At 42.4% G+C, this 21,375-nt stretch overlaps 1 protein-coding gene across 1 annotated transcript in view; it reads left to right on the forward strand.

The window, feature by feature from the left end:
* The window catches only part of UBR3 (ubiquitin protein ligase E3 component n-recognin 3), a 1,090,259-nt gene that overhangs the window by 739,399 nt on the left and 329,485 nt on the right, over positions 1-21,375 (forward strand). Inside the window, 1 exon segment of the mRNA XM_053698420.1 lies at positions 5,614-5,747. Coding sequence (XP_053554395.1) covers positions 5,614-5,747 — 134 coding nt within the window.

The following is a 21,375-nucleotide window of genomic DNA, read 5'->3' on the forward strand; positions in this document are numbered from 1 at the left end:
GTTCATCGTTCAAAATGGAAACAATCAGATCTATTCTGCCCCTAGTTCAAGTGGGACAGTTCATGATGACTATAGACTTGAAGGACGCTTGCTTTCATGTGCCAATCTACAGGGACCACTTTAGGTTCCTAAGATTTGCATTTCTGGACCAACACTTCCAGTTTGTGGCCCTTCCTTTTGGTCTGGCGTCGGCCCGAGAGTCTTCACAAAGGTTCTGGGGGCACTGCTTACAGTGGCCAGATCCAGGGGCATTGCAGTGGCACCTTACCTGGATGACATTCTGGTTCAGGCACCGTCGCTCAGCATAGGATCATTCGAGGGCTCTTCTTCTTCTGCTCCGATCTCACGGTTGGAAGATCAACTCAGGAAAGATTTCCCTGGTTCCCAGCAACAGGGTGGTCACGATAATAGAATTTATGTCCATGAAGATATTTCTCACAGATCAGCGGCGCTGGAAGCTTGCGTCCACCTGTCTTGCCCTTCAGTCCACCTCAGTGGCACGCATTAAACAGGAGCGGGCCTCGGCCATTCTGATCGCTCCTTCGTGGCCGTGGAGGACGTGGTTTGCGGATCTTGTGGGGATGTCATCCTCTCCGCCGTGGAGGTTACCCTGTCGCAGGGATCTGCTGTCACAGGGCCCCTTTCAGCATCAAAATCTAGATTCTCTGAGGCTGACTGCATGGAGATTGAACGCCTAGTCTTAGCTAAGAGTGGCTTTTTTGAAAGTGTGATTGATACTCTAATTCAGGCAAGGAAGCCAGTCACTTGTCACATCTGCCATAAGGTGTGGAGGACTTACTTGTCCTGGTGTGTGAAGCATGGATATCCTTGGCATAAGGTGAAGGTATCCAGGATTCTGTCCAGGATGGCTTCGAGAAGGGTCTTGACGATAGTTCCTTAAAGGGACAGATTTCGGCATTATCAGTCTTGTTGCATAGGAGACTCGCTGAGCTCCCTGACATACAATCTTTTGTTCAGGCTCTGTCCAGAATCAGACCTGTCTTTAGGCAGTCGACTCCGCCTTGGAGCTTAAACTTAGTCCTTAAAGGGAATGTAAATTTTGATGCTAAAGTGCCCGGTTTTTAAAACTTTGATTAAAAACAGTGGCACTTTAATTCATCAAAATTTACATTTCACTCCTGTTGTGAGAAAAAACTTACCTTTTAATCTTCACAGCAGCTCCAGCTTGCTCCGGTCTCACAAGCCATTTCTGATGTCAGAAATGATTGATAGGTCATCCTCCAATCACAGCTTCCCCCCCGGGGGATTCAGTGTCTGATTCACTGCTGTGATTGGAGGAAGCCGATGCCTCATTTTAGACCCAGGAAGAGGCTTTGAAACGGGAGGAGGAAGCTGGAGCTGCTGTGAAGATTAAAAGGTAAGTTTTTTTTCACAGCAGGAGTAAAATGAAAATTTTGATGAATTAAAGTGCCCCTGTTTTTAATCGAAGTTTTAAAAACCGGGCACTTTAGCATCAAAATTTACATTCACTTTAAGGTTTTGCAGAGGGTTCCGTTTGAACCTATGCATTCCATAGACATTAAGGTTCTGTCCTGGAAGGTTCTCTTCTTGTTGGCTATTGCATCGGCACGCAGAGTTTCTGAGCTAGCTGCCTTGCAATCTGACCCTCCTTATCTGGTGTTTCATGCGGATAAGGCGGTACTGTGCACTGGGTTGGAGTTTCTCCCCAAGGTGGTGTCTAACCGTAACATCAATCAGGAAATAATTGCTCCTTCTTTGTGTCCTAACCCTTCTTCTTTAAAGGAGAGGTTACTTCATAACCTGGATGTGGTTCGTGCCTTGAAGTTTTATCTTCAGGCTACCAAGGATTTCAGACAGTCTAACTCTTTAATGGTGTATTCTGGGAAGTGCAAGGGGCAAAGGGCATCTGCTACTTCTTTGTCTTTTTGGGTGTGGAGCTGGATTTGCTTGGCTTATGAGACAGCGGGACATAAGCCTCTTCAGAGGATCATGGCTCATTCAACTAGAGCTGTGGCTTCGTCTTGGGCCTTCAAGGATGAGGCCTCTATGGAGCAAATTTGTAAGGCGGCTACCTGGTCCTCCTTACACACTTTTACAAAGTTTTACAAATTTTACGTTTTTGCTTCTGCGGAAGCTGTTTTTGGGAGAAAGGTTTTGCAGGCTGTGGTGCCCTCAGATTAGGGTTTCATTCCCGGTTTCATTCAGTGTCCTCTAGAGCTTGGGTATATGTTTCCCAATAGTAATGAATGAAGCCGTAGACTCTCCTCCCCTTTAGATGGAAAACATAAATTATGCTTACTTGATAATTTCATTTCCATCGAGGGGAGGACAGTCCACGGCTCCCGCCCGTATCTCCGTTGGGCGGCCCTAAATTTAATCATCTTCTGGCACCTTTTTATACCCTGATATTTCTCCTACTGTTCCTGGTTCCCTCGGCAGAATGACTGGGGGTGAGGGAAGTGGGGGAGGTATTTAAGCCTTTGGCTGGGGTGTCTTTGCCTCCTCCTGGTGGCCAGGTTCTTAAATGGACATGAAACCTACATTTTGTCTTTCATGATTAAGATAGAGCATACATTTTTAAACAACTTTCCAATTGACTTATTTGATCTAATTTGCTTCATTCTTTGGTATCCTTTATTGAAAAGCATATCTAGATAGACTCAGGAGCTGGGAACTAGCTGCTGATTGGTGTCTGCACATATATGCCTCTTGTGATTGGCTTACTGATGTGTTCAGCTAATTCCCAGTAGTGCATTGCTGCTCCTTCAATAAAAGATACCAAGAGAATAAATCAAAATTGATAACAGAAGTAAATTAGAAGAATGTTTACAACTGTATGCTTTATCTAAATCATGAAAAAAAATATGGTTTCATGTCCCTTTAATTCCCAATAGTAATGAATGAAGCTGTGGACTCTCCTCCCTTCGATGGAAATGAAATTATCAGTTAAGCATCATTTACATTTTTTTTCTTTTTGAGAGGGATTTCTTTCTCCATAGACGTGGAACAGCTATGGGGGCAAAGTTTGACCCCTCCTACGCTAACCTGTATTTGGGTTGGTGGGAGCTGTTCCCACGTCTATGGAGACAGAAATCCCTTCAGAGACTATATCTACTTTTATGGTAGATATATTGACGACTTGTTGCTTGTTTAGAGGAGACCTCAAGAACTTATCCAACACTTCTTTGGGTATTTACAGGATAATGATTTAAACTTGAAGTTTACAATGGAATACAATGAGAAAACTATGTCCTTTTTGGACATTAAGTTGTTATCCAATCCTGAGAAGTCTTGTATTGAAGTGGAACTTTTTTGGAAAGATGTAGCAGGTAAGACTATCTTGAATGCTAGATCTTATCATCCAAAACATGTCATCAAGGCCATCCCTAAACGTCAATATATACGGGTAAAAAGGAACTGTACTAGTGAGTCTAGTTATCAGAAACATTCCAAATAACTTACTGAGAGATTTGTTGAAAGAGGATATTGCAGAGATTCCTTAGAAATGGCTAAAAATGAGGTGGATAATGAGGATAGACATGAGTACTTGAGACCAAGTAGACGCAAAGAGAGGACTTTTCAGTTAAACCTAAATTTATCACTACCTTTAGTAAAGAATATGGGAAGGTATGCAAAGTTGTGAGGGAAGCATTGCCCATTTTGAAAACTGATAAGGCTTTACAGGAAATCATTAAAGAAGGGGTCACCTTTATACTGAAAAGAAAACTTTGGGTAATATTTTGTCGTCCTCCATGCTGCCTACCAAGGCCAAGGAGAACTGGCTTTCTATCAAGCCGGGTATCTTTAAATGTGGCAGTAGGAGATGCAAGTCTTGCACTTATGCCACTTTTGGAAGGGATTTTGTATCTTGTGTTAATCAGAAAAGTTTCAGGATTCCGGAAAATAGAACATGTAATTCTTGTTATGTCATTTACCTCTTGACCTGTAGGGGGTGCCATAAAAACTATGTAGGTCAAACTACAAGGGCCTTGAAAGATAGGTTTCTGGAGCATTTATGTTCCATTGAAGACCCTTAATCCAGTACTTAGGTATCTTTACATTTCAAGAGGTTACATAACTCTGACAGTTCACTTTTGACATTCCAGGGCATCCAACTGATTCCTAGACACCCTAGAGGGGGTAATAGAGGCACTGTCCTCAGCCAAAGAGAAGTCTTTTGGATTTTTCAGCTGGACACTCGAATGCCAAAGGGTCTTAATTCATCAAACTCTTTGTTGAATGAAATTAACTGTATAAATGTAAAAATATTACTATGCTATTCTTGCTTATCTGTTTAAATTCTAATTTATCTTAATGATATTGTTCTGATTGCTTACATATAAACTAATTGAAATGAATTAATATTTTGTTATACCAGTAGAGCATACTTTATTTTTGATATTAGTGCATAGCACATATTTTAAATTTCATGGTTACTTTGTTTCTTTTCTTATGTGCTTCACGGATGTCATTATATGTATACATTTACTATTTCAAACATGTTTATATGTGATTAACTCCTTTATTTATTTTTCTGTTCAGCATTGCATGTGTCTAGATGAGCGACCCTATTAGATTGTGTGTAGTTATCCAATCATGTATAAGAGGTGGGCTCCTAGGACACATAAAGTATCAGTGCATAACAGAATTAGGTTACGGTCATTGAAAAAGTCGGTTTGCGAATGAAACGCGTTTGACTGACGTTTTTGTGCTGCCTCTGTTTCTTTTTTATCAGTGTGTGCAGCTTTACCTATGATGGAATAAAGCGTTTTGTTATCCACAGTTGTTACCAGGTGGTTCTTTTTTCTACAGCAGGGTGCGACTACGTTTATGTTGCTTGACTATTTTCTTGAAGCGGTAGTGGATCGCTTCTTTTTCTTACGGCACCGGCTATTCCTTGTATTGCCCTTGTTTTTTTTTATTGCTGACCTTAACGGATGAAGGGTGTGTGTCACTTTGCAGCGTGAAGACCAGTGCTTTGTTACCGTTACACATAGGAGGATTTTCTGAGCGCTGCCCTGGAGTGTGTTTGTTTAACTTTTGAGTTATCTGTATTATTGAATGGACTTGAATGCCAAATCTAAAGTTTAATGGTTTATAGATAGCACTTGGAATTTTAAGAGACTTTTCATTTTACTTCTGTTAACTGGATTGGTGCAGGAACAGCAGTGCTCTGTGGGAGCTAGCTGGTGACTGGTGGCTATACACATATGCCTCTTATCATTTGTTCATCAGATATCTTCAGATAGCTCTGAGTGGTGTATTGCTGCTCTGGAACTGACTTTAACTATGGTTTAACCAACCTGCTGAAATTCAATTATTGTACTATTTCTTGCATAAAAAAAACAGACCATTTACTTTTTGCACTTTTATAAATAATAGCACTTTTATATAGCCACAAATAAAAGCTGATTACAATTTTACAGGCTTGTTCCCTAGTTCTTATGAGTAGCATTGAATGACAACTTCCCCTCTAGAAAAGAAATTAAAAGCTCAGTTTGGTCATAATGTTTTATGTGGATGGACCTTTGGTAGGGTTGTAATACAAACATGGAACTGTTACTTCTGTGTAAGATGTAAATGTTTTTAATTATGAATTTATACTTTTTTTTTTTTAAATTTCATATCTAGTTTTGGGTCATCGACGTAAAAGCTCGGAGCCAAAAAAGCTTCCTACCACTGAAGAGGAGCAGATATACCAAGAAGGTACCTGTGCAGCAGCAAATGACGTAAAACTTTCCATTTTACAGCGCTACTTCCAGGATGTGAGTACTAATTATCTTTTGAATAAGCTTTTATGTTTTCTCACGTGTGTGGCTCTAACAATTACATAGATAGTAATTTGATGATTCAGTTCTCTGTCAAAGTGACTACAGTTCTGTCATTTTGGCATTCATCTATGATTTGCATTTTTTGTTATATTGTTTGAACATCCTGTGCTATTTTCTCCAACATAGGTATGTCCGGTCCACGGCGTCATCCTTACTTGTGGGATATTCTCTTCCCCAACAGGAAATGGCAAAGAGCCCAGCAAAGCTGGTCACATGATCCCTCCTAGGCTCCGCCTTCCCCAGTCATTCTCTTTGCCGTTGTACAGGCAACATCTCCACGGAGATGGCTTAGAGTTTTTTAGTGTTTAACTGTAGTTTTTATTATTCAATCAAGAGTTTGTTATTTTAAAATAGTGCTGGTATGTACTATTTACTCTGAAACAGAAAAGAGATGAAGATTTCTGTTTGTAAGAGGAAAATGATTTTAGCAACCGTTACTAAAATCGATGGCTGTTTCCACACAGGACTGTTGAGAGGAATTAACTTCAGTTGGGGGAACAGTGAGCAGACTTTTGCTGCTTGAGGTATGACACATTCTAACAAGACGATGTAATGCTGGAAGCTGTCATTTTCCCTATGGGATCCGGTAAGCCATTTTTATTACAGAAAGAAAAAAAGGGCTTCACAAGGGCTTTTTAAGACTGTAGACAATTTCTGGGCTAAATCGATTTATATATAAACATATTTTATACTCCATAGCCTTGAGGAATTATTTTAATCTTGGGAATTATGTAAAATAACCGGCAGGCACTGTATTGGACACCTTATTCTCTAGGGGCTTTCCCTAATCATAGGCAGAGTCTCATTTTCGCGCCTGTATTGCGCACTTGTTTTTGAGAAGCATGACATGCAGATGCATGTGTGAGGAGCTCTGATACATAGAAAAGACTTTCTGAAGGCGTCATTTGGTATCGTATTCCCCTTTGGGCTTGGTTGGGTCTCAGCAAAGCAGATACCAGGGACTGTAAAGGGGTTAAATATAAAAACGGCTCCGGTTCCGTTATTTTAAGGGTTAAAGCTTCCAAATTTGGTGTGCAATACTTTTAAGGCTTTAAGACATTGTGGTGAAATTTTGGTGAATTTTGAACAATTCCTTCATACTTTTTCGCAATTGCAGTAATAAAGTGTGTTCAGTTTAAAATTTAAAGTGACAGTAACGGTTTTATTTTAAAACGTTTTTTGTACTTTGTTATCAAGTTTATGCCTGTTTAACATGTCTGAACTACCAGATAGACTGTGTTCTGAATGTGGGGAAGCCAAGATTCCTTCTCATTTAAATAGATGTGATTTATGTGACACAAAATTTAGAGAAAATGATGCCCAAGATGATTCCTCAAGTGAGGGGAGTAAGCATGGTACTGCATCATCCCCTCCTTCGTCTACACCAGTCTTGCCCACTCAGGAGGCCCCTAGTACATCTAGCGCGCCAATACTCCTTACTATGCAACAATTAACGGCTGTAATGGATAATTCTATCAAAACCATTTTAGCCAAAATGCCCACTTATCAGCGAAAGCGCGACTGCTCTGTTTTAGAAAATACTGAAGAGCATGAGGACGCTGATGATATTGGTTCTGAAGGGCCCCTACACCAGTCTGAGGGGGCCAGGGAGGTTTTGTCTGAGGGAGAAATTTCAGATTCAGGGAAAATTTCTCAACAAGCTGAACCTGATGTGATTACATTTAAATTTAAATTGGAACATCTCCGCGCTCTGCTTAAGGAGGTGTTATCCACTCTGGATGATTGTGAGAATTTGGTCATTCCAGAGAAACTATGTAAAATGGACAAGTTCCTAGAGGTCCCGGGGCCCCCCGAAGCTTTTCCTATACCCAAGCGGGTGGCGGACATTGTAAATAAAGAATGGGAAAGGCCCGGTATACCTTTCGTCCCTCCCCCCATATTTAAAAAATTGTTTCCTATGGTCGACCCCAGAAAGGACTTATGGCAGACAGTCCCCAAGGTCGAGGGGGCGGTTTCTACTCTAAACAAACGCACCACTATACCCATAGAAGATAGTTGTGCTTTCAAAGATCCTATGGATAAAAAATTAGAAGGTTTGCTTAAAAAGATGTTTGTTCAGCAAGGTTACCTTCTACAACCAATTTCATGCATTGTTCCTGTCACTACAGCCGCGTGTTTCTGGTTCGATGAGCTAGAAAAGGCGCTCAATAATAATTCTTCTTCTTATGAGGAGATTATGGACAGAATTCATGCTCTCAAATTGGCTAATTCTTTCACCCTAGACGCCACTTTGCAATTGGCTAGGTTAGCGGCGAAAAATTCTGGTTTTGCTATTGTGGCGCGCAGAGCGCTTTGGTTAAAATCTTGGTCAGCGGATGCGTCTTCCAAGAACAAATTGCTTAACATTCCTTTCAAGGGGAAAACGCTGTTTGGCCCTGACTTGAAAGAGATTATCTCTGATATCACTGGGGGCAAGGGCCACACCCTTCCTCAGGATAGGTCTTTCAAGGCCAAAAATAAACCTAATTTTCGTCCCTTTCGCAGAAACGGACCAGCCCCAAGTGCTACGTCCTCTAAGCAAGAGGGTAATACTTCTCAAGCCAAGCCAGCCTGGAGACCAATGCAAGGCTGGAACAAAGGAAAGCAGGCCAAGAAACCTGCCACTGCTACCAAGACAGCATGAGATGTTGGCCCCCGATCCGGGACCGGATCTGGTGGGGGGCAGACTCTCTCTCTTCGCTCAGGCTTGGGCAAGAGATGTTCTGGATCCTTGGGCACTAGAAATAGTCTCCCAAGGTTATCTTCTGGAATTCAAGGGGCTTCCCCCAAGGGGGAGGTTCCACAGGTCTCAATTGTCTTCAGACCACATTAAAAAACAGGCATTCTTACATTGTGTAGAAGACCTGTTAAAAATGGGAGTGATTCATCCTGTTCCATTAGGAGAACTAGGGATGGGGTTCTACTCCAATCTGTTCGTAGTTCCCAAAAAAGAGGGAACATTCAGACCAATCTTAGATCTCAAGATCCTAAACAAGTTTCTCAAGGTTCCATCGTTCAAAATGGAAACCATTCGAACAATTCTTCCTTCCATCCAGGAAGGTCAATTCATGACCACGGTGGATTTAAAGGATGCGTATCTACATATTCCTATCCACAAGGAACATCATCGGTTCCTAAGGTTCGCATTCCTGGACAAGCATTACCAATTTGTGGCACTTCCGTTCGGATTAGCCACTGCTCCAAGGATTTTCACAAAGGTACTAGGGTCCCTTCTAGCGGTGCTAAGACCAAGGGGCATTGCAGTAGTACCTTACTTGGACGACATTCTGATTCAAGCGTCGTCCCTTCCTCAAGCAAAGGCTCACACGGACATTGTCCTGGCCTTTCTCAGATCTCACGGGTGGAAAGTGAACGTAGAAAAGAGTTCTCTATCTCCGTCAACAAGGGTTCCCTTCTTGGGAACAATAATAGACTCCTTAGAAATGAGGATTTTTCTGACAGAGGCCAGAAAATCAAAACTTCTAAACTCTTGTCAAATACTTCATTCTGTTCCTCTTCCTTCCATAGCGCAGTGCATGGAAGTAATAGGTTTGATGGTAGCGGCAATGGACATAGTTCCTTTTGCGCGAATTCATCTAAGACCATTACAACTGTGCATGCTCAGTCAGTGGAATGGGGACTATACAGACTTGTCTCCGACGATACAAGTAAATCAGAGGACCAGAGATTCACTCCGTTGGTGGCTGTCCCTGGACAACCTGTCACAGGGGATGAGCTTCCGCAGACCAGAGTGGGTCATTGTCACGACCGACGCCAGTCTGGTGGGCTGGGGCGCGGTCTGGGGACCCCTGAAAGCTCAGGGTCTTTGGTCTCGGGAAGAATCTCTTCTTCCGATAAATATTCTGGAACTGAGAGCGATACTCAATGCTCTCAAGGCTTGGCCTCAGCTAGCAAAGGCCAAGTTCATACGGTTTCAATCAGACAACATGACGACTGTTGCGTACATCAACCATCAGGGGGGAACAAGGAGTTCCCTGGCGATGGAAGAAGTGACCAAAATCATTCAATGGGCGGAGACTCACTCCTGCCACTTGTCTGCAATCCACATCCCAGGAGTGGAAAATTGGGAAGCGGATTTTCTGAGTCGTCAGACATTTCATCCGGGGGAGTGGGAACTCCATCCGGAAATCTTTGCCCAAATTACTCAATTGTGGGGCATTCCAGACATGGATCTGATGGCCTCTCGTCAGAACTTCAAGGTTCCTTGCTACGGGTCCAGATCCAGGGATCCCAAGGCGACTCTAGTAGATGCACTAGTAGCACCTTGGACCTTCAAACTAGCTTATGTATTCCCGCCGTTTCCTCTCATCCCCAGGCTGGTAGCCAGGATCAATCAGGAGAGAGCATCGGTGATCTTGATAGCTCCTGCGTGGCCACGCAGGACTTGGTATGCAGACCTGGTGAATATGTCATCGGCTCCACCATGGAAGCTACCTTTGAGACGAGACCTTCTGGTTCAAGGTCCGTTCGAACATCCGAATCTGGTCTCACTCCAACTGACTGCTTGGAGATTGAACGCTTGATCTTATCAAAGCGAGGGTTCTCAGATTCTGTCATTGATACTCTTGTTCAGGCCAGAAAGCCTGTAACTAGAAAAATTTACCACAAAATATGGAAAAAATATATCTGTTGGTGTGAATCTAAAGGATTCCCTTGGGACAAGGTAAAAATTCCTAAGATTCTATCCTTTCTTCAAGAAGGTTTGGAGAAAGGATTATCTGCTAGTTCCTTGAAGGGACAGATTTCTGCCTTGTCTGTGTTACTTCACAAAAAGCTGGCAGCTGTACCAGATGTTCAAGCCTTTGTTCAGGCTCTGGTTAGAATCAAGCCTGTTTACAAACCTTTGACTCCTCCTTGGAGTCTCAATTTAGTTCTTTCAGTTCTTCAGGGGGTTCCGTTTGAACCCTTACATTCCGTTGATATTAAGTTATTATCTTGGAAAGTTTTGTTTTTGGTTGCAATTTCTTCTGCTAGAAGAGTTTCAGAATTATCTGCTCTGCAGTGTTCTCCTCCTTATCTGGTGTTCCATGCAGATAAGGTGGTTTTACGTACTAAACCTGGTTTTCTTCCGAAAGTTGTTTCTAACAAAAACATTAACCAGGAGATAGTCGTGTCTTCTTTGTGTCCGAATCCAGTTTCAAAGAAGGAACGTTTGTTGCACAATTTGGATGTTGTTCGTGCTCTAAAATTCTATTTAGATGCTACAAAGGATTTTAGACAAACATCTTCCTTGTTTGTTGTTTATTCTGGTAAAAGGAGAGGTCAAAAAGCAACTTCTACCTCTCTCTCTTTTTGGATTAAAAGCATCATCAGATTGGCTTATGAGACTGCCGGACGGCAGCCTCCTGAAAGAATCACAGCTCATTCCACTAGGGCTGTGGCTTTCACATGGGCCTTCAAGAACGAGGCTTCTGTTGATCAGATATGTAAGGCAGCGACTTGGTCTTCACTGCACACTTTTACTAAATTTTACAAGTTTGATACTTTTGCTTCTTCTGAGGCTATTTTTGGGAGAAAGGTTTTGCAAGCCGTGGTGCCTTCCATCTAGGTGACCTGATTTGCTCCCTCCCTTCATCCGTGTCCTAAAGCTTTGGTATTGGTTCCCACAAGTAAGGATGACGCCGTGGACCGGACACACCTATGTTGGAGAAAACAGAATTTATGTTTACCTGATAAATTACTTTCTCCAACGGTGTGTCCGGTCCACGGCCCGCCCTGGTTTTTTAATCAGGTCTGACAATTTATTTTCTTTAACTACAGTCACCACGGTATCATATGGTTTCTCCTATGCAAATATTCCTCCTTTACGTCGGTCGAATGACTGGGGAAGGCGGAGCCTAGGAGGGATCATGTGACCAGCTTTGCTGGGCTCTTTGCCATTTCCTGTTGGGGAAGAGAATATCCCACAAGTAAGGATGACGCCGTGGACCGGACACACCGTTGGAGAAAGTAATTTATCAGGTAAACATAAATTCTGTTTTTATCTGCATATTGCAGTGCACCTTTCCCTATTTAGGCTTTTTTTTTATACGCCCTTAAAACAAAACAAAACAAAAAAACATTCTTTTTTTATTATTTTGTTTTATTTCACATTAGAAATAAAACAATAAAATGTATAAAATCAAAATGATCTCAAGGCAAAAATTCTCTGTAATAAATTACTTTATATTAGATTAATTGAGCTCAATGAAATACCATTGCTAATTCAATTAAAAAAAAAAGAAGAAAGAAAGAAGAGGAAAAGGAGGGATGGTAAGAAAAAAAGAGGGAAAAAAATACCAAATAATAATAATAAAAAAAAAAAGAATCCATCAACTTTGCTTGTTACTGAGCGTCTGAGAGCTGATTATTCTAAGTTACAAAGCCATCAACCCTATTAAAAATGAAAGGAAAATCGTATAGTATAATCTGCGAGCTGTCTTTGTCATATCAGTCAATTTTTTTTATGCGGATAGACCATCATACGCAAGCAAACTCTTATTTTTAGAATATTACAGAAAATTCAAGGAATTTGTGTGTGGGTAGTTCTGACTCCAGATTTGAGATTTACATGTGCTAGCTCTTTGGTAGAAAACACAATAGAAATCCATAGGGGGTCCCAGACAGATGCGTGAATTTTTCATAGAGGGATTAACATAGAGCAGTATAAAACCAGCACAATTCAGCTAGCAGTAACATAACTTACTTTTCAGATTGTGTAGTTCAGTCAGCCATGGAGACCCTGCAGCATCTTTTTATTTTCCTCCTCCTTCAGAGAAGCAGGAGGTTTTAACTAATGCAGAACACAAACTTCTTGTCCCAGAGAAAAGGAGAGTTTTGAGAGTCTTTCTTCCAAGTATTGGATTGTAAGCCCTTTCAGACTGAGGAATCATCCAGAGATTCCGTCTGGACAGGCGGTCTATACTGGCACTCTACATTGAGATAAGTGAAGCACTGGAGCTAAGTCTTTGCGCTCACTGTCCATTCCCGGACTCCTGAAGCTTATAGCAGAACTACATTTTCCTGTCTTTTTTTTAGATATTTCACTTCTGTTATTGATGCACTTTTCACTATATTTTCATGTTACATCTGCCTCCCACAACACTAAAGAATAGCAAGTAGTCAATGTCAACTTTTCTAAGATTGCCAGCATGCTAATCTCCTAGAAACCATAGATTGTAGACGTTGCAGATAAGACATGATGCGCAAGGGAAGTTGTGTACAGCAGTGTTTCTCAATTCCAATCCTCAAGTCCCCTAACATGCTAGATTTGCATAGTATCTCAACTATAGCGCAGGTGAGATAAGAAGCTGATGGGTAAGAACAGGTTAATAACCATGGCTACTGATCAGCTGATTAGGTCACATGTTCAGATGATATGAAAATCTAGCTTTGAGGACTGGAGTTGAGAAGCACTGCTGTACAGAAAGTGAAAAAATTTTCACTTCCATTTTGCATATTCACGCCTATATTGGTTTTAAAGTCATCAGTCTTTCCCAAGTATTTGTAACTGATTTGTTTGAGTACATTTTCTTTTGTATAATGATAATATTCCAGAGGGCTCCATGACCTGGGATATAATTCACGGGACTAGGAGGGGGCCATGTACCCACACAAGAGCTAAAATTCCCTCCCACCTTCCATCTCTCCTAAGTGTTTGTTCTTGGCCTCCCACGAGACGGTTGAGAAAACAGATGTACCAGCTACTTGCTTATGGATACATTTTTGGGAGTTCAGGTCAATGTGAGACCCTTTATCCCTGGGACATATCATTCACAAAGAAGATAGAAGAGCTTTCCAGTCATTTGAATGATACAGGGACATAGGAATACCCTGTTTTATGCACAGTATATACTTAGTGATTTCAGCCATAACTACCCTCAGGTGTTGTGGGGACATTTCCCTTAGCATCCCCCTGTGGAATAACGGTATTTCCTTAAACATCCTTTGCTGTACTTGTGTAAGCACTGGGTGGTCTCTCTACTGGATACTGCTGCAGTTTGGTGACTGGTAAGCTGGTGGACAGGTGCAACTTCAGGTAAGCCACTTGCCACAGCACAGACACAGCCCAGAGACTATTTGAAGGTAGTATCCAAACAAAAGGTTAATGGTCCTTAGCAACTCTGAACCCACGCTAGTCCGTATCGATAGTGAATCCAGAGAGTAAAGATAAATGAAAGATGCAATTTGCTCCTTGGATAAAAATAAAACATTTGTTTATTGAAACTTCTTAAAAACAAGTTGGAAGCTTACATATTACAAATTTGTGATGGGCGCAGCACTAGTGGCTTACGCATTTCAGCTAACAAGCCGTAATCATAGCCTAGGCTATGCATATGGCTTGTTAGCAGAAACGCATAAGCCACTAGTGCTGCACCCACCATGAATTTGTAATATGTAAGCTTCCAACTTGTTTTTAAGAAGTTTCAATAAACAGATGTTTTATGTTTATCCAAGGAGCAAATCGCATCTTTCATTTATCTTAAACCTGATCCAGTTGGATTTGCTCCTGTTTGCAGAAGACCGCTGTACCTCCCGGTCACTATTTCTTTCTCCTCCCCCAATGCTGATTTTACACGGAGCGTGCCGAAAACCAAAGTGGAAACAGACGCTGACATTGGCGAGAGCAGGATAGCATACTGCTGTTTGCACTCCGTTAAGGTACGGGACCTTTCTGCGCTGCAGCAAATTTCTACGGCACAGGCTCTATTTAAGACAGGACAGCTGGAAGCGGTAAGCCGATTTTTATATTATTATTATAGTACTAGCTTGGTAACAAGATGAATGGACTCTTCTAAGGGGAGTCGAGACATTAGTGAGTACGGGATACACTTGGCAATATATGTAGTGTGGACATAGTTATTTTGGAACTATTTCACTCATCCTTTCTTTGTATTTCCAGAGAGTAAAGGTCACCCAATTCTCCTCCAATCGGAGTGCCGTAGCAACGACTGAATCAATGCCGTAATGATTGGGGGAAAGGGGAAAAAGATGCAGGCACTACTGAAAGGTGCGAATAAAACAAAAAATGCTTTATTGAAAAAAAGATTAAAAATATAACAAACCATCCACGTAGGATTAAAGGCAGTGCTCAGACACAGACAGGTGGACAACATACATACGTCTGACGCGTATTGTGCCCCCTACAGGTGCTTACTCATAGACATGCCTTTAGTCCTACATGGAAGGTTTGTTATATGTTTAATCTTTTTTCAATAAAGCATTTTTATTATCAACCGTTATCGCTTCAAATATCACCTCTATGCTGATGACACCCAAATCTACCTCTCCGCCCCTGCTCTCTCTCCCTCTGTCCTTTCTCATTTCAGCGACTGCTTATCTGGTATTTCTTCCTGGATGGCCTCTCACCACCTAAAGATTAACATGTCCAAGACTGAGCTCCTTCTTATCTCCCCCTCAAGCTCTACGCCGACTTCTGACTTCTCTATCCCTGTTGATGGCATCACCATTTCCCCATCGCCCCAAGTCCGCTGCCTCGGAGTTACACTTGACTCAAATCTATCCTTCATCCCCCATATCCAATCGCTTTCTACATCCGGCCACAACCATCTATGCAATATTTCCAAAATTCGCCCTTTTTCTGAGCGATGACACCGCAAAGCAAATAATCCACTCCCTTGTTATCTCCCAACTTGACTACTGCAATAACCTACTCGCTAGCCTTCCTCTTTCCCGCCTCTCCCCCCTTCAATCCATCCTAAATGCCTCTGCCAGGCTGATCCACCTTTCCCGTCGATCTGTATCTGCTGCACCTCTCTGCGAGTTCCTTCATTGGCTTCCCATTCACAGCAGAATTAAATTCAAAATTCTCTCCCTTACATACAAAGCTCTCACCAACGCCGATCCCCTCTACCTATCCTCTCTAATACACAAGTATACTCCAGCCCGTCCACTAAGATCCAACAATGACCTGCTCCATGCATCTGCAACTATCACCTCTTCTCATGCTAGACTGCAGGACTTCTGTCGTGCAGCACCTACCCTCTGGAACACTCTCCCCCGTGCTGTCAGGCTTTGCCCTAATCTGTCTTCCTTTAAATGTTCCCTGAAGACTTTTCTGTTCAGGGAAGCCTACCACCCAACTCAATAATAAATTAATTTCACTTACCTAACATTTCCCTCATCTAACTCTGCATTAGCATCTTTTTCAATCTTGCAGTCCTCGCCTCCTGTTTCTCAACCTCCTACCCTTCTAGATTGCAAGTTCCCACGGGAATAGGGCCCTCAATTCCTCCTGTATGTGTTTGTAAAAATTTTGTCCTGTCTCTTACAAGTCTTGTAATGTTTTATTTAAATGAATTGTATCCATTGACAGAGCTGCAGAATATGTTGGAGCTTCATAAATAAAGTATAATGATAATAATAATAAAATTTACACCTTCCAGTAGTGCCTACTATTGGAAGGTACTCTGACTTAGCCTGTTCTCCCACTGGCACGCTTTTTTGCCCAAATTATTTTGCCCTATTTGCAAACAATAGGGGGGTATTACCCTAAAGGGATCAGTGGTTTCAAAATAATTTTTAAAAATTTTTCAATTTACTTCTATGATCAAGTTCGGTTTGTTCTCTTGTTGTTCTTTGTTGAAGAGATATTTAGATAGGTGGGGTGCACATCTGGACGGGAAATAGTGCTGTCATCTAGTGCTGTTTGCTAATATATAACATTGTTGCAAGACTGCTGCCATATAGTGCTACAGACACATGCACACTCCAGAACTTACCTTTCTGCTTGTCAACAAATTTGATAATGGAAGTATATTGGAAAGTTTTTTAAAATCGTATGCTCTATCTGAATCATGAAAGAAAAAATTAGCTTTTCTGTCCCTTTAAGCCAATTTTCACTTCTTTTAGCCTCTTTGGGCACTGTCACTGTTCCAGGCAGTACCCCGCCCCCTTATCTTTGCTGTCTTTTCCTCCTCTGTCTGGATCTGCAGCTGTGGTAGAAAAGACCTTTAATGCATCTTTTAACCTGAAACAGCCTCAAATTGTATCCTGTCACTGGAGGGGGTAGAGAACCCATGCAGGAACTGCCGGGGCGTTTTTTGGGGGGCATTTTGTCAGTTTATTATAGAACCTAGAAATTCCCTTACCCTTTATGCACTTTGCAGTTGTCAGGGGTGTAAATTGGCTATCTACCTCTATAGAAACATAGAATTTGACGGTAGATAAGAACCAAAAAGGCCCATCAAGTCTACCCATATTACATGTTACTTTTTCTTTAGGATAGCCTTATGCATGTCCCAGGCATTTTTTAATTCCTTTATAGTCTTTGTGTTTCCCACCTCAAATGGAAGTTTATTCCATGAATCCACCACCCTTTCTGTAAAAATAAAATGCTTCCTCAAATTTCTCCTGAATCTGCTACCCTCTAACTTTAGATTGTGACCCCTTGTTTTGGCATTTATTTTTCTTTTTTTAAGACACGATGAGTCCACGGATCATCTTAATTACTAATGGGATATTCACCTCCTGGTCAGCAGGAGTAGGCAAAGAGCACCACATAGCTGTCAAATAGCTCCTCCCTTCCCTCCCACTCCAGTCATTCGCTTTGCCTACGTTAGTGCTAGAAAGTGGTAAAGTGTGGTGTTAGATAAGATTCTTCAATCAAGAGTTTATTATTTTTAAAGTAGTACAAGATTGTGCTGCTTTGTTCTAGGGTGTAGCTATAGTCCATATCAGTCTCTTCAATTGGGCTTTGGTGGCTTTTAAAGCAATGGGAACTAGTGGGGCATAATTCTCACTGCGCCTCCCATACATGTATGCTGCCCTAATCCTGATAGCCTAAGCAAGATTACTCAGGCTATATCATTATCCACAGGGCTATGGGAGGGAGAGGACCTCTTAAACCTGCTGGGCTGCCCTGCTGTCTGGCAGAATTTAAAGGTAATTTCTGGGGAAGAGAAACAGACTCAGAAGAAAGTGGGCACTTTAATTTATCACTGTTAACATATAAGGCTCAGACAAGGTGCTCTTTATGTTTGGGACATCAAGCTCTCTTTATTTGGAGGGTATATGGACAGCCATAAGTACATGCACTGGGGATGGGTGTTAAGCTTGTTTTTTAAATTGGTGGTTATTTTCCCTAACGGCTTAAACAAGTAGATAAGCCGATCGGGTGATGAGGGTTTAGTAACACCCACGATGGGCGGGGCTTTCGGCTTTTGCGTGCTTCCTGTAACCTGCGCAGTATTAAACACTTTTTCTGTCGCATAGATGACTGCAGAGCGTGGCCAGTAACGTTTTTTTGTAATCAAACTTTTTTGGGTTAAAGTAAAGTTTTTTTATTACATTTTCATATTATTGTGATTTAGTATGGACATAGGAGCCTCACAAAATGTTACTTGCTCCATGTGTTTGGATGCAAATGTGGAACCACCAATCCCTTTCTGTCCCTCATGTATTGAGAGGGCTTTAAGTTATGGGGGAAAAAAATTCCTGAGCAAAACTGTTCAAAAGTGGATGCTTCCCAAGAGTCTAATGACAAAATTCAGGGTATGCCGCAGCTTTCTCCCCAAGCGTCCCAAACTTTAATGCCCGCTCAAGCAGTGCCCTGTACTTCTGCTCTAGTGCCCGCTGGAGTTACCTTAAAAGACATAGCTGATCTCATGTCTTCTGATGCGTTGTCTGCTTTCCCAATGCTGCAAGGTAAACGTAAAAAGAGGAAAGCCAGACATGCAGTAAGTGAGGTTTCTGATACAATGGTGGCAATCTCGGCAGTACCCTCCCTAGGACCTGAGGAGGAGGGTATTGAGGTTCCATTTGAAGGCAAAATTTCAGATTCAGAAATTTCATTGCCTCTGACTGACACGGAGGTTGTAACTTTTAAGTTCAAGCTAGAACACCTCCGCTTGTTGCTCAGGGAGGTTTTTATTACTTTAGATGACTGTGACTCCACAGTAGTGGTCACCCCTGTGAAGTCTAGTAAATTGGACACATTTCCTGTGCCAAAGTGAGCTTCGGAGATCGTTAGTAAGGAATGGGAGAGACCAGGCATTCCCTTTTGTCCCTCTACTATTTTTAAGAAGATGTTTCCCATAGCTGACTCTTTCAAGGAGGCTTGGCAAACCTTTCCTAAGGTGGAAGGGGCTGTTTCCACCTTAGCCAAGAGAACTACTATTCCCATAGAGGATAGTTGTGCTTTCAAAGATCCTATGGACAAGAAGTTAGAGGGTTTACTTAAAAAGATGTATGTTTACCAGGGTCTGCTATTGCAGCCAGCTGCCTGCATTGCTACCGTCACTAGTGCGGCAGCATATTGGTTTGATGCTCTATCTCAGGCTCTCAGGACTGAGACTTCCTTGGAGGAGATCCAAGACAGGATTAAAGCTCTGAAGTTAGCTAATGCTTTTATTTCGGACGCTTTCCTGCAGATTATTAAACTGGCAGCTAAGAGTTCGGGTTTCTCTGTCCTGGCCCGCAGAGCCTTATGGTTAAAACCGTGGTCTGCGGACGTATCATCTAAGTCTAAGCTTCTAGCGATTTCTTACAAGTGGAAGACCTTGTTTGGACCTGCCCTGACGGAAATTATTTGTGATATCACGGGACGTAAGGGTCATCTCCTTCCTCAGGATAAGAGAAACAAGCAAAAAGGACGACAGAGTAATTTTCATTCCTTTCGAAATTTCAAGGGAAATTCTTTATCTTCCTCCTCTAAACTGGAACAATCTAAACCTACTTGGAGACCCAACCAGTCTTGGAACAAGGGTAAACAATCCAAGAAGCCTGCTGTTGAATCCAAAACAGCATGAAGGGCATGCCCCCGATCTGAGACCGGATTTGGTAGGGGGCAGACTTTCCTTCTTCGTTCAGGCTTGGGTTCGGGACGTTCAGGATCCCTGGGCAATAGAAATAGTGTCTCAAATTGGAGTTTAAAAGTTTTCCTCCCAGAGGCAGGTTTCTTCTTTCAAGATTATCTGCAGACTAGACAAAAGGAGAGGCGTTCTTACATTGTGTAAGAGACCTCTCTGACCTGGGAGTAATTGTTTCCGTCCCAGTACAGGAACAGGGTCAGGGTTTTTATTCCAATCTGTTCGTGGTTCCCAAAAAGGAGGGAACCTTCAGACCAATTTTAGATCTAAAGAGTCTAATCAAATTTCTCAAGGTTCCGTCCTTCAAGATGGAACCTATTCGTTCCATTCTTCCCATTCATGACAACTGTGGATTTAAAGGACACGTACCTACATGTCCCTATTCACAGGGATCTTTATAGGTTCCTAAGATTTGCCTTCCAGGACAAACACTTCCAGTTCGTGGCTCTTCCTTTCGGCCTGGCCTCCACTCCCAGAATCTTCACAAAGGTTCTGGGGTCTCTGTTGGCGGTACTTCGGACACGGGGCATTGGGGTGGCGCCTTATCTGGACGACATTCTAGTCCAGGTGCTATCTTTTCAACAAGCAAGATCCCACACCAACTTAGTGTTATCTTTCCTGAGCACTCACGGATGGAAGGTAAATTTGGGAAATAGTTCCCTAGTTCCAGAGTCACTTTCTTAGGAACCATAATGTGATGGACATCATCCCGTTTGCTTGTTTCCATGTCAGACCTCTGCAGTTAAACATGCTCAGGCAATGGAATGGAGATTTTGCAGACTTGTCTCCTCGAATAACTCTGGAGCAGGAAACAAAGGACTCTCTTCAATGGTGGTTCTCTCTGGATCATCTCTCCCAGGGGACCTGCTTTCGCAGACCATCTTTGGTGATTGTGACAACAGATACCAGCCTTCTAGGGTAGGGTGCAGTTTAGGGCTCTCTCAAGACGCAGGGAGTTTGGACTCAGTCAGACTCTGTTCTTCCTATAAACATTCTAGAACTGAGGGCAATCTTCAATGCCCTTCTTGCCTGGCCCCAGTTAGCCTCTCTCCGGTTTATCAGGTTCCAGTCAGACAACTTAACTTCTGTGGCCTACATCAATCATCAAGGAGGAACGAGCAGTTCCTTAGCGATGAAAGAGGTAGTCAAAATAATCCAGCCCACTCTTGTTACCTATCGGCAATCCACATCCCAGTGGTGGACAATTGGGAGGCAGATTTCCTGAGCAGGCAGACTTTTCATTTGGGGGAGTGGGAACTCCATCCGGATGTTTTCTCAAACATAATTCTCAAGTGGGGTCTACCGGAATTGGATCTCATGGCATCCTGACAGAATGCCAAGCTCCCAAGATACGGGTCAAGGTCCAGGGACCCCCAGGTGGAACTGATAGATGCTCTGGCAGTCCCTTGGACCTTCAGTCTAGCATACCTATTTCCTCCGTTTGCTCTTCTTCCTCGGATAATTGCTCAAATCAAGCAGGAGAGGGCTTTGGTGATCCTCATAGCTCCGGCCTGGCCTCGCAGTATTTGGTATGCGGATCTGGTGGAGATGGCATCTCTGCCACCTTGGAGCCTTCCGTTGCGGAAGGACCTTCTGATTCAGGGGCCCTTCTTTCATCCAAATCTAGTTTTTATGAAGCTGACTGCTTGGAGATTGAACGCTTAATTTTATCCAAGCGTGGTTTTTCTGATTTGGTCATAGAGACCATGATTCAGGCTTGTAAGCCTGTGGAC

This window comes from Bombina bombina, chromosome 1, assembly GCF_027579735.1.
Source record: "Bombina bombina isolate aBomBom1 chromosome 1, aBomBom1.pri, whole genome shotgun sequence".
Lineage (NCBI taxonomy): Eukaryota > Metazoa > Chordata > Amphibia > Anura > Bombinatoridae > Bombina > Bombina bombina.